Raw genomic sequence first — 13,940 nt, forward strand, 5'->3', positions numbered from 1 at the left:
AAATTACATTAGCTGGATTTGTACAACAAATAACTGGTACATATCAACATTACTTCAGCTGGATTTGACAAATAAGTAACTGGTACAGAATGACATGACTTCAGCTGGATTTGTACAACAAATATCTGGTACATATCAACATGACTTCAACTGGAAAGGTAAAACAAATAACTGGTACATATCGACATGATTTCAACTGGATTTGTACAACAAATAACGTATATATTGACATGATTTCAGCTGGATTTGTACAACAAAATAACTGGTACATACTGACATGACTTCAGCTGGATTTGTACAGCAAATAACTGGTACATATCGACATGACTTCAGCTGGATTTGTGCAACAAATAACTGGTACAGAAAGACATCATACAATGAAGTAATAACTGATAATTATTTTGAACTGTATCACTTCAATAAGAAAATTTAAAATTTGAAGAAATGTTAGAATTATCATTAAAAATTAGGTTAAGTAAAATGGAATAAATCAACAAAACAGCTGTTTTCCATATGAATCAACCAATCATAATACTACAGGAAGCAAACAGCAGATTTCTATATGACTCAATCAATCACACACCACCAGAAGTAAACAACTGCTTTTGTGGGGGGAGACTAAGGGGGTGAGTTGTCTAAAGCACTCACAGTTACGGATCAATGCCATCTCACCTCTGTCTGCGTGGGTTTGAGTCTCAGGCTCAGTCAATGTGGTTACGTGAGAAAGCTTGCCAGTAGCTTCTCATGGGTCAGTGGTTCTTTCCAGGGTTTTCCCAGGTTCTTCTGCCACCATTTATGCTGGCCACCATGTATAGCCCATCCTGTGCTGAAAAATGGCGTTAAACCTTACAACAACAACAACTGCTTTCTATACGAATCAGCCAATCATAACACTACAGGAAGTGAACAACTGTTTTCCATATGAATCATACACCACAGAAGTAGAAAACTGTTCTGTATTAATCCACCCTACACTACAGGAAGTAAACAGCTGCTTTCCGTATGAATCAGTCATACACCACTGGAAGTAAACAGTTGTTTTCTATATGAATTATACACTAGAGGAAGTAAAGATTTATTTTCCATGTGTGTGTATGTCTGCGTGTGTGCACATGCATGTGTGTGTGTGAGTGCATGCCCCATGAAGACATGCATGTAATATGAGCATTCAGAAAATCCACAAGAGTTCTAGAAAATCTCAAGCTTCTCTTGTCTCAGTCTCTCTTAGAACAAATAAATTGCTAATGCTATCATGTTCCTGGTATTTCACATTTCTTTGAACTTACTAAAATCTGATGCAAAAAAGGGTCAGAAGACCTTACTTCACAAACGTTAAGAGGCTTCATTATTGTGTGCATACACCACACAGTTTGAAATATAGCAAGTGAACCCAAAAGACACTTTATTTTTTGCATTTCCTGTCAGTAAACATGGATGATGTCAGAAAACAAGAGACCCAAATAGGCCTTATATTGCTCATCTGGCTTACATAACCTGACCATTTCACGAAACAGTCTTATAAAGCATTGGAAGAACTCAGCCAGGAAAACTACCTCCCAACTTTCTATCATGTTGATTTGATCTATTTTAATATAACCAGATAGAAATATATTCTAAAGACAATAGCAGTTAATATGCACAATCTGTTGCTCAAAATCAAAGTCATCCAAAATCCTGATGCTATCACCCCAGTGAAATATTTTTACAGAAACTCAATAAGAAATATTGTCTAAACAGCTAACAAGTTCAGCCAATCGGATGCAAAGTATCTCATACATATAGCCTATGTTTTTAAGTTCGATCAAATCTGATCAAAACTATGACTTCACAAATAGAAACAACTTAGCCAATCAAATTAAAAATCATGTAATTAATATATGTGGATTGTGTTCACTTTGGAAATGTCCACAATCCTTTCGATAAAAAAAAAAAAATATTCCATTTTCTATCACCGTTGAGAATTATGATTTTTAGGGTAGTAATAGGTTCAAACAGCCAGATAAGATCACCTTATTAATAGGCATGAATCTTGCTCATTAAATTAATCAAGATCCTGATAATATAAATAAATACACATCCAATGTTTGATCCAAATTATTTCAAAACTACAACTTCTAGTGTGATCACAAGCTCAGTCAATCAGATGCAAAACTGCATTATTCATGTAAGGATTTCATCCATTATTGAACTCATCCAAGGTCTTAATAATTATAAGCATATATTCCAAAACTCTTACCAGGATCAACACACAGGAAGGTAAGAATGTAATTGGTATGCATGAATCTCAATCACTGTCAAACTCATCAGTGTTATTACCATGCATGGATCTAAATCACTGTCAAACTCATCAGTGTTATTACCATGCATGAATCTCAATCACTGTCAAACTCATCAGTGTTATTACCATGCATGGATCTCAATCACTGTCCAACTCGTCAGTGTTATTACCATGCATGGATCTAAATCACTGTCAAACTCATCAGTGTTATTACCATGCATGAATCTCAATCACTGTCAAACTCATCAGTGTTATTACCATGCATGGATCTAAATCACTGTCAAACTCATCAGTGTTATTACCATGCATGAATCTCAATCACTGTCAAACTCATCAGTGTTATTACCATGCATGGATCTAAATCACTGTCAAACTCATCAGTGTTATTACCCTGCATGGATCTAAATCACTGTCAAACTCATCAGTGTTAATTACCCTGCATGGATCTCAATCACTGTCAACTCAACAGAATGTAATTAATATGCATGGATCTCAATCACTGTTCAATTCATCAGTGTTCTTAGCACGCATGGATCTCAATCACTGTCAAACACATCAAAGTGTTCTTAGTATGCAATGATCTCAACCACTGTCAAACAGATCAAAGTGTTCTTAGTATGCATGGATTTCAATCACTGTCAAATGTGTCAGTGTTCTTAGTATGCATGGATCTCACTGTCATATGTGTCAGTGTTTTTAGTATGCATGGATCTCAATCACTGTCAAATGTGTCAGTGTTCTTAGTATGTATGGATCTCAATCACTGTCAAACGTAACAGAGTGTAATTACTATGCATGGATCTCAGTCACTGACAAACTCATCAGAGATCTTAATTATATAAAAGGATATTACCAAATTTGATCAAAATTGGACCCATGCCATATGCTCACTTAGCCTTACAGCCAAGCGAGCTAAAAAATCAATTTCACAGAATTCATCTGACAAATTTTGTAGCAAAGGGACTAGCATCTGACTAATTCTGAAGTACAGGGACTATCATCTGACAAATTATGTAAGCCAGGGACAACTATCTGACAAATCTTGAAGTACAGGAACTACTGTCTGACAAATCTTGTAGCCCATGATCTACCATTTGAAAAATCTTATAGCCCAGGGACTACCATCTGACAAATCTTGCAGCCCAGGGAAATCCATCTGACAAATCTGCCAGCCAAGGGCTACCAAAATGCAAGGTCTGGGATACTTAAATTAATATCTGGTAACCCAGTGACACATTCAGCTAATTAGCAAAAAGGCATCAATGCCTAATTAGTATAAACAGTTATTGGTATGCAACAGGGACACCTTTATTTGCACAGCAAAGAGGCATCATTACCTAATTAGTTATAAACAGTTATTGGTATGCAAAAGGGACACCTTTATTTGCACAGCAAAGAGGTGTCATTGCCTAATTGGTATAAACAGTTATCGGTATTCAATAGGGACACTTTTGTTTGCACAGCAAAGAGGCATAATTGCCTAATTGGTATAAACAGTTACTGGTATGCAATAGGAACACATTTGTTTGCACAGCAAAGAGGCATCATTGCCTAATTGGTATAAACAGTTTTTTGGCATGCAATAGGGACACATTCATTTGTACAGCAAAGAGGCATCATTGTCTAATTGGTATAAACAGTTATTGGTATGCAACAGGGACACCTTTATTTGCACAGCAAAGAGGCATCATTGCCTAATTGGTATAAACAGTTATTGGTATGCAATAGGGACACTTTTGTTTGCAGCATCACTGCATAATCAAAAAATTCTCCTATGCTGTTACTCATCGGTAAATTATTATCGGTATGCAATAGGGACACTGCTTTTACTCATCAGTAAATTATTATTGGCATGCAATAGGGACACTATGCTATTATTCAATTACTCATCAGTAATTAGTATTGGTGTGCAATTGGAACACTGTGCTGTTACTCATCAGTAAATTATTACAGGTATGCAATAGGGACACTATGCTGTTACTCATTGGTAAATTAGTATTGGTGTGCAATAGGGACACTATGCTGTTACTCATCGGTAAATTAGTACTGGTGTGCATTAGGAACATGATGCTGTTACTCATCAGTAAATTATTATTGATGTGCAATAGGGACACTGTGCTGTTACTCATTGGTAAACTAGTATTGGTGTGCATTAGGAACACGATGCTGATGCTCATCAGTAAATTATTACTGGTATGCAATAGGGACACTATGCTGTTACTCATCATTAAGTTATTATTTATGTGCAATAGGGACACTGTGCTGTTACTCATTGGTAAATTAGTATTGGTGTGCAATTGGGACACTATGCCGTTACTCATTGGTAAATTATTATTGGTATGCAATAGGGACACTATGCTTTTACTCATCAGTAAATTATTATTAGTATGCAATAGGGACACTGCTATTATTCAATTACTCATTGTTAATTAGTATTGGCATGCAATAGGGACACTATGCTGTTACTCATCAGTAAATTATTATTGGCATGCAATAGGGACACTATGCTGTTACTCATCAGTAAATTATTACTGGTATGCAATAGGGACACTATGCTGATACTCACTGTTAATTAGTATCGGTGTGCAATAGGGACACTATGCTGTTACTCATCAGTAATTATTATTACTGGTGTGCATTAGAGACACTATGCTGTTACTCACTGGTAAATTATTATTGATGTGCAATAGGGACACTATGCTGTTACTCATTGGTAAATTATTATTGGTGTACAATAGGGACACTGCTGTTACTCATCTGTAAATTAGTACTGGTGTGCAATAGGGACACTATGCTGTTACTCATCGGTAAATTAGTATTGGTGTGCATTAACCACAAAAAGTGAGAGATACATAGCATTTCTGATCTGGTTAGGCCAGGACCATTTTTAAGATGTCTTGCCTTGTGTTGTTTAGTTATTGGTTAATTGATGGATTGGCTGATTGATTGATTGAGGATAAAATGTTAAGTTCCTGATCAAAATGGAATGTAAATGCTGTGCATAATGTGTAAATAGATCAAAGAAGATATTTAGGGTCCTCCCACATCCGAGGCATATGCTATTAGGCCACCAGAACCTGAAAATTGTAGTAATTTTGTGTGTAGGTTGTAAATTGAATCAGTCTTTCAGAATGGTAATAACTGGTTGCCAGAAACATTCAGGTTTGTCTTGCCCTTTAATACATAGAAGTAGTTTATATAAATATGACCAATTCTTATTCATAGCAATGACTACCTTGACTTTATGGATGGTTCTCTATGAAGGAGACCATTCACCTAAGGAGGGTTTGACAACATGGAACTTGTTACTGACAATATTCCATGATGCCTGCCAAATACTAAATAAGGACGATTTAATGTCAGGTTTAAAATCAGTGTATGGTACTTCAAAATTAGATGGTTGAAAGCTATTTTGGCAGCATGGTCTGCTCTTTCATTTTTTTTAATACTGACATGACTGGGTAACCAAAAGTACACTGATTTAATAATGACATGACAGTACATTGATTTAATAAGTTACTACATTATTTAATATAAATAAGGTGTGGAGTCTGGCAATAAGTTACTACACTATTTAATATAAATAAGGTGTGGAGTCTGGCAATAAGTTACTACACTATTTAATATAAATAAGGTGTGGAGTCTGGCAAGAAGTTACTACACTATTTAATATAAATAAGGTGTGGAGTCTGGCAAGAAGTTACTACACTATTTAATATAAATAAGGTGTGGAGTCTGGCAATAAGTTACTACACTATTTAATATAAAAGACGTGTGGAGTCTGGCAATAAGTTACTACACTATTTAATATAAATAAGGTGTGGAGTCTGGCAATAAGTTACTACACTATTTAATATAAATAAGGTGTGGAGTCTGGCAATAAGTTACTACACTATTTAATATAAATAAGGTGTGGAGTCTGGCAATAAGTTACTACACTATTTAATATAAATAAGGTGTGGAGTCTGGCAATAAGTTACTACATTATTTAATATAAATAAGGTGTGGAGTCTGGCAATAAGTTACTACACTATTTAATATAAATAAGGTGTGGAGTCTGGCAATAAGTTACTACACTATTTAATATAAATAAGGTGTGGAGTCTGGCAATAAGTTACTACACTATTTAATATAAATAAGGTGTGGAGTCTGGCAATAAGTTACTACACTATTTAATATAAATAAGGTGTGGAGTCTGGCAAGAAGTTACTACACTATTTAATATAAATAAGGTGTGGAGTCTGGCAATAAGTTACTACACTATTTAATATAAATAAGGTGTGGAGTCTGGCAATGAGTTACTACATTATTTAACATAAAGCCTACCCTGCTTGACCAGAGTGACTTTGCCATGTTTATCTCGCATCCAAAATGAGGAACAGGCTTTCTGGCCAGTCGTTTGTTCTGTGCACAGCTCGTGGCCATTCACTGGATCTGGCTGATGACTGTATTGCTCCTGGGACTCAAAATGTCTGCCAAGGCTGGAATCTGTAGTGGCAACCCATAGTGGATTCTGGTGGTTATTAGTCACTGTTACTTCTCTATTGCTATATGCACAATAAAACCCCTTATCATCATCGATGATTCCTGAAAAGAGAGAACAAATTCTAGAGATAGAAAGACTGCAAATTACATATTTTTTACCAAGCCTCTGTAGTTAAAACATGTCATGCAGAAATTTTATTAGAGAATACAATCATGAAATTATAAAAGTACATCTGTGTGTGTGTGTGTGTGCACATTAAGAAAACTTGGTTTTTTAAAACATATAATAAAAGAGATTAGTTGAACAATGTGGGTTCCTATCGAAAAGCGCATCTAGTCACATAAATACATCTATTCCACATAAAAATGCAGTCTCCATTAGCACAGCATCAAAAGTGAGGAAACAAGCTTGCTTAATAAAGTCCATGTAATTTTTAAAAAATTCAAAACCAACACTGTATGGATCACTTTTACAAATGAATAGCATCAATTACAACTATATAATGAGCAGATGAATACAATCTTTCTTAACTGGCTTATCTACAAACGTGTACTTATTAATAATTTACCTTAAAGCTGCTTCTTTTTTATGCAGTAACGACAATCATGTTGGAATGTCATGTATTCTTTTAACCTTGCTTACACTTGGGACATTTTTAACTGACAATCCAAGTAAAGTATTTGTTAACTATATATAATCTGAAATTTTAGAAGAAAGAAAATTCAGGATCCCAAAACATTTCATTCTTGAGGGGACTGGTATACCAGGGGTACAGTATGGCTTTATGAATGTATAGATCCATTTTTATAAAAATATTTTATGCGAAGTTCAATTCTTGACAGTACTTCAAATTCCTGGATTAGAGAATTGGTGCTATTGTTTCCACAGGATGATCACTGTTCACTGGGCCAATAATTCATCATCATAGAGACCACAAGATTCATCAAAAGATATTACGCTCTTAAAATATTTAATTCACTGCAGTTCTAATTATGAGAACCGAACTTTATATTTTACAAGATTAATGAAACATTAGAATAAACTGTACAAAAAGCCAAAACAAAGACCATTTATGTAATGTGTAATCAATTTGATGTTTGAGAATCAAACAGTAAAAACAGCCAAAACAAAAGCCATCCATACAGCGTATAATCAGTTTGGAAGCTTGAGGATCACCCAGTACTATTACAACTCGTCTTAAAATAACAGAAAACATTGAGAAACAACCATCTTTGTAAAATTCAACAAATAATTTATTTCCCAGGATCACAAAGTGAAAATGTAAAAAGAACTTAAAGTATGAAAATTATTTCCCAAATAATCCTAGAATTACCAGTATAAGTCGTAATAAATAAACTTCCAAATAAACATTATGATAGTTGTGCAATTCCAAATAATTTCCAATGCTGAATGTGTTTCCTTGTTTGAATTCACTATAATTCCCAGTTGATGTATCTTTCCAAGAATATTATAGAGCACTTTGTGTTTCCGAAAAGAATAATTTGAATAAAATAAATTCTGGCCCAAATCAAACATTTAATACAACAAGATCTTACAGCATGAATAAATAATCTCTAGATAAATAAGATTAAAGTTTTAAAATTAATACAAAATAAAAGCCATAATGTAGGACAAAAATTAATTTCCAGAACAATCCAAGCAATAATTATACAAAGTCTATTACTGAAATAATAATAAATAAAATGGTAAACATAATGTCCTTCACTCAGACCTAGAAAATCATCCTAATATTTAACCTAGAAATATGTAATGGTTGTTTACAGAATTAAAACTAAAATCATTCTGGTTAGGTCAACAACAAACTTGATTTTGGACAGCGTCAGCTACAAAACACAATTGTACATAACCCACTGCATATAATGAATTTAAAAAATTAAAAAAAGAAATGCATAACAGCATGAACAGTAAAAACAAAAGCCATCCATACAGTGTGTAATCATTTTCTGAAGCTGCATGAATTCAAGAATAGTGAAAAATATAAAGTACCGTTCTTAATATCTACTCCATTTTTATACCTAAATGATAATATGTGTGAATCATATATTGTGTAATTTCTAGCTGATGTTGTTTTCAGTTTTACAAAAATGTTCAGTGCATGACAGGCTATACTGTACATGGCAGCCAGTATAACTGGTGGAGGAAGAACCCAGGAAAACCCTTGGAAGAACCACTGACCCACAGCAAGATAATGGCAAACTTTCTCACATACCCACATTGGCAGAGACCAGGACTCGAACCCAGGCTGTCAGAGGTTAGATGGCAGTGATTCTAATGGCAAGCACTATACATCATTTGGCCACCAGGGGCCCCATAAAATGTCTTCGCACTTTGCACAAAGTTTTGGGGATAAAAATATAATATACAATTTTCTGAACATTTGCAAAGTACAACATATACAAAAAAGATGGTAAGTACAAAATTTATATGCACAAAAAGTTAAAGTCCACAAAAGTACTCTTTTAACTCATTCGGCCCTGATCCCGTCTGTAGGCGTGATCCGGTTTCTGCATTCATTGGCCGATCCCGCCTGATGTCGTGAATTGTTTACTGCATTCAATGGCCGATCCCATCTCCAGGCGTGATGAATGTGTGTTAGATACAACGTCTCTGATTGGTTAGAAATGGTTTATTCCAAGAACTAAACAACTATTAAACCAATCAGAAATGATTTTACTTTCATTTGTGGAAATTTGAATTGTTCAGAAGCAAAAGGCTAAAGTTTGAGAGCGGTTTAACTATACGTGTTCTGTTCATGAAAAATCGTAAATGATGGCAGACGGAAGAGTGATTTTTGATGAGAGCAAAAATATGAAGTTTCTCGGGTTTGATCTGGAAAATATTGAGCAAGCTGAGGAAAGATATGTTCAGCAGTTGAGTATTTTGTGAGATTTAGATTTGGACATAGAAGTTTCTGAGACTGAATCGTCCGAAGATGATGATGCTGACAGCGATGATGACAGAGTTCTTGCGGATAAACATTGCACATAAGTTTGTAAATACTGTATAAATAAGTTGTGAAAGACTTCGACAAATAGGGAAAAAATTACATTGTGTCGACAAATTCATTTGAAATAAATGGTGAAAATTTCGTGGATTTTGTTTGGATATAAGAAGAGAAATTAAGGTAAGAGTGAATGCATGTGCACGATGTTTTCAAACAAGTAAAAACTATGGGGCACAAGCAGCTAGACAGCTTTGTGCTTCTGAGGCATATCAGCAGAGATACTGAAAACAGTGCTGGGGCCGAATGAGTTAAGGGCAATCTGATTTATGCAAAGTATAAAGTTCCCAATGATTACAGAAAATATGTCATTATACAATTATCCATACATAGGTTTGGGACTTGTGACCATACCCAAGGATTTGTGACTTGTGACCAAACAGAATTGCAATCCATACAAGGGTTGGGGACTTGTGACCATACCCGAGGGTTTTGGGACTTGTGACCTTGCATGACTGCAATCCATACAAGGTGTCACATTTGCCTGCCCGCGATTACCTAAGTCAGGAACAAAGGAATGGGTTAGCGCAATGAGTATGTCGACCCTGCACTGTTATGGTGATTTTTGTTTGTACAAGAGCCGCCCCGTTAGGTGTTAACACTAGCATACAGATATTAGAAGCTTTGTTCTAAGAACAAAGGACCCTCAACGCTATTGTAAATCTCCCCGCTTTGACAGATGGCCTGAGGCTCATCTGTTAATCTGGACCGACTGGGGGTAGAATTGATATCCAATCAGAACTGAGGAAGGGTGGGGCCATCAATTCGAACCAGAACTTAACAGTCATTCGGACTAATAACAAATTATTGATTTGTAAGCCGTCATACTGGTAACGCAGAATATACTCACTCTGAGGGAGCCACTTGTAATTTGGCGGGAAAACTCTTAGTACATTCTAAGGACAGAAAGCTTCATAAAGGTCAGTGAGTTATTTGCTCAATTGTTGCAGAATGTTACGGCATTGTAATTGTAATTAAGTGCAGTATGTATATTTACGTACTAGAATCGTTAGCATGTAGAATTACCCTTGCATTGTTTAATTTACATGCGTACTTGTGAAATGAGCTATGATTATGTAGATTGCTCGCTCGTCAGAATTAATATTGTATTTCGCTATTTAGTTACTTCGTAGTAAACTAGTATATTCATTAATGTGATATTCTAGATTTTGCAATTGTTGAATTAAATTGTAACTTTGGAAATAGTTGTGGTGTGTAAATTTAAATAATATGAATATTTGAATATTTGTGTACATTTGTGGGAGTGTAATGTACAAAAATGCGTCGGATTATTGTGATATTGTTGAGAATAATGAGATTAAGGAAATATATATATATTGATGTGACGCAATTTAGTGATTTCTTTATGATAAGTAGGATACCGCTCTTATTGCAACGTTGTTTCTATAAGAACGTGTGTTTTCGATGTGCACGAATGCATGACCAAAGATGTAGATAACCTTGATCTGATGATTGATTGATTGTTGATTTAGTGTGAGCGAGATAACTAACACAAATGCTAACGTCCTTGTGTTTTTCGTAGGAAGCTTTTGGGGACAGAGTAGTCAAGTCCCGAGTCTCAGAGAGACAGGATAGAAGTAGGTGGAGAACAAGCTACATTGAAGGAGAAATAGAGAATAGAAGTAGGTGGAGAACAAGCTTCGTAGAAGGAGAAATAGAGAATAGAAGTAGGCGGGGAACAAGCCTCGCTGAAGGAGAAAGAGAGAAAGAAAAGGAGGAGGAGAAAAGAAGACAAAAGGGGAAGAGGACAGGAAGAATCGGAGAACGCCGGAAGGAGAAAAGCAATTGACGTAGTAAACACAGATGAGTAGAAACCAAGTACAGGGGAAAGCCATCTCACACTAAAATCACGTGATGAAATAGGTTGTCACATGGTCGAGATGAAGCAGATTGGTTGAGAACTTAATATCATTAATTTGTATTAAATTGTTATTCTTTTGGATTTCACGTTTGTGTTCTTAATAATTTAACTGTCGGTATTGCTGAGTGGGAGCTTGGAGCTTTACCTCTCTCTATCACTAATTTCACTTCCTACAAAACGAGCCAGGGTGGGAATTCCACAGTAATTCAAATAAATTTGGAAGCACCCCACCCCAACGCATAACACTGAGTCACATTGAACTTCACACAAGGGTTGGGGACTTGTGACCATACCCAAGGATTTGTGACCATCTTGTGACCACATAGGACTGCAATCCATATAAGGGCTAGGGACTTGTGACATTATATATGACTGCAATCAATACAAGCATTTGGGCCTTGTGACCATACAGGATTGCAATCCATACAACGGTTGGGGCTTGTGACCACACATAACTGTAATCCATACAAGGGTTGGGGACTTGTGACCATGCATGACTGCAATCCATACAAGGATTTGTGTCTTATGACCACACAAGACTGCAATCCATATAGGGTAGGGGACTTGTGACTATACACAACGCTTTGAGACTTATGACCATGCTGAAAACCACCATGATGAATAAGTTTCCATTAATAACATGCAACTGGCTTCAAAACTTTCTACTCTTGTAAATTAAATGCTGTATGACATCATACAACTTATAAATACAAACATTTCACTTCAAAATAAACTTTCAGAATATTTTCATGAATTCAAGATTGAAGTTTACCTTTATATCTAAACTGCTGTATAAATTGATCAAGCACTATTTAGGCTGCTTTTTTTAAAAATATCTCAAGTTGGAGACAAATTTTATTCACCTAGAGCAGTGGTTCCCAAACTTAAGTCACAACCCAAATCCGAGTCACTGGAAATGGGAGGGTCTCTGTAAGGTTGTGATGGGTCATGATCATTTTAAAATCATAAGCTTGTGGGGTCAGGTGTTCCTGTTGATGGCCAATTTAGGTTTGCAGCAAATAAAGGTTGTGAACCACTGACCTACAGAAACCATTATCAACTGCTTTTATCGAACTGTAATATATTGATCCAAGTGACTTGTTTTGTTTTGTTTTTTCCTCTGAGTCTCTGGGTGCATTTTTCTAAGTGACATTTTATTTCTCTTCAGGGTCATTTTTCTTCAAATTTTTAGACTTATATCAGAAGCGGTGATCAAGATAATCATAACTTACGTCAGTGTCCAAATTTATACCAACTGATCAATCTCCAAACCGTTATAAAGTTGATGTTACATATGAAATACATGCTCTTGCTAAATACTGTTATCAGGTTAAATTTGTACATTTATTTAGCCGTCCTCAACATGTATACAAAGTGTCCAATATTTTCCCTTATTTGCCTTGTACTGTACAAGCTGAGTGTCCCATACTTTCCCTTATTTGCCTTGAGTTGTACATGTGTCCAATATTTTCCCTTATTTGCCTTGCACTTAACACATTAACCCCTGGTGACGAGTTTTCGTGGCAGGAGGTAGTAGCTTACTGCCGAGCTCTGTAGCGTCAAGGTCATGTATGATACATTAAAGTGGGTGGTATTATAGAAAGGTAGGCAGATGTAGCTCTACAATCATACCACATAATCTGGAAGTTCTAGTTGCACTATAAAATACAGAGGGAAAAAACAATTTTTTGGGACCCGATAGCAGTTATCATGTACCTATTTTGCCTTGAACTGTACAAGTACCATGTCAAGCATTTTCCCTTATTTGCCTTATACTGTACAGGTCTCATGTCCAATATTTTCCCTTATTTGCCTTATACTGTACAAGTATCATGTCTAATATTTTCCTTATTTGCTTTATACAGCACAAGTATCATGTCCAATATTTTCCCCTATATCCTTGTACTGTACAAGTATCATGTCTAATATTTTCCCTTATTTACCCTGTACTGTACAAGCATCATGTCCAATATTTTCCCCTATCCCCTTGTACCATACAAGTATAATGTCCAACATTTTCCCCTATCTCCTTGTACTGTAAAAGTATCATGTTTAATATGTTCCCTTATTTGCTTTGTACCGTACAAGTATCATGTCCAACATTTTCCCCTATCCCCTTGTACTGTACAAGTATCATGTCCAACATTTTCCCCTATCCCCTTGTACTGTACAAGTATCATGTCCAACATTTAACGTTTTCCCATATCCACTTGTACCGTACAAGTATCATGTCCAACATTTTCCCCATCCCCTTGTACTGTACAAGTACAAA

The 13,940-nt window shown here is 35.6% G+C and overlaps 1 protein-coding gene across 1 annotated transcript in view; it reads right to left on the reverse strand.

Annotated features, from left to right (window-relative positions):
* LOC149792312 (uncharacterized) overlaps positions 1 to 13,940 on the reverse strand; it is a 162,779-nt gene that overhangs the window by 121,569 nt on the left and 27,270 nt on the right. Inside the window, exon 2 of the mRNA XM_089970887.1 lies at positions 6,605 to 6,865. Coding sequence (XP_089827013.1) covers positions 6,605 to 6,865 — 261 coding nt within the window. The remainder of the gene's footprint in view (positions 1 to 6,604; positions 6,866 to 13,940) is intronic.

Source organism: Sinohyriopsis cumingii, chromosome 9 (genome assembly GCF_028554795.1).
Source record: "Sinohyriopsis cumingii isolate HCF-2022 chromosome 9, ASM2855479v2, whole genome shotgun sequence".
NCBI classification, from domain to species: domain Eukaryota; kingdom Metazoa; phylum Mollusca; class Bivalvia; order Unionida; family Unionidae; genus Sinohyriopsis; species Sinohyriopsis cumingii.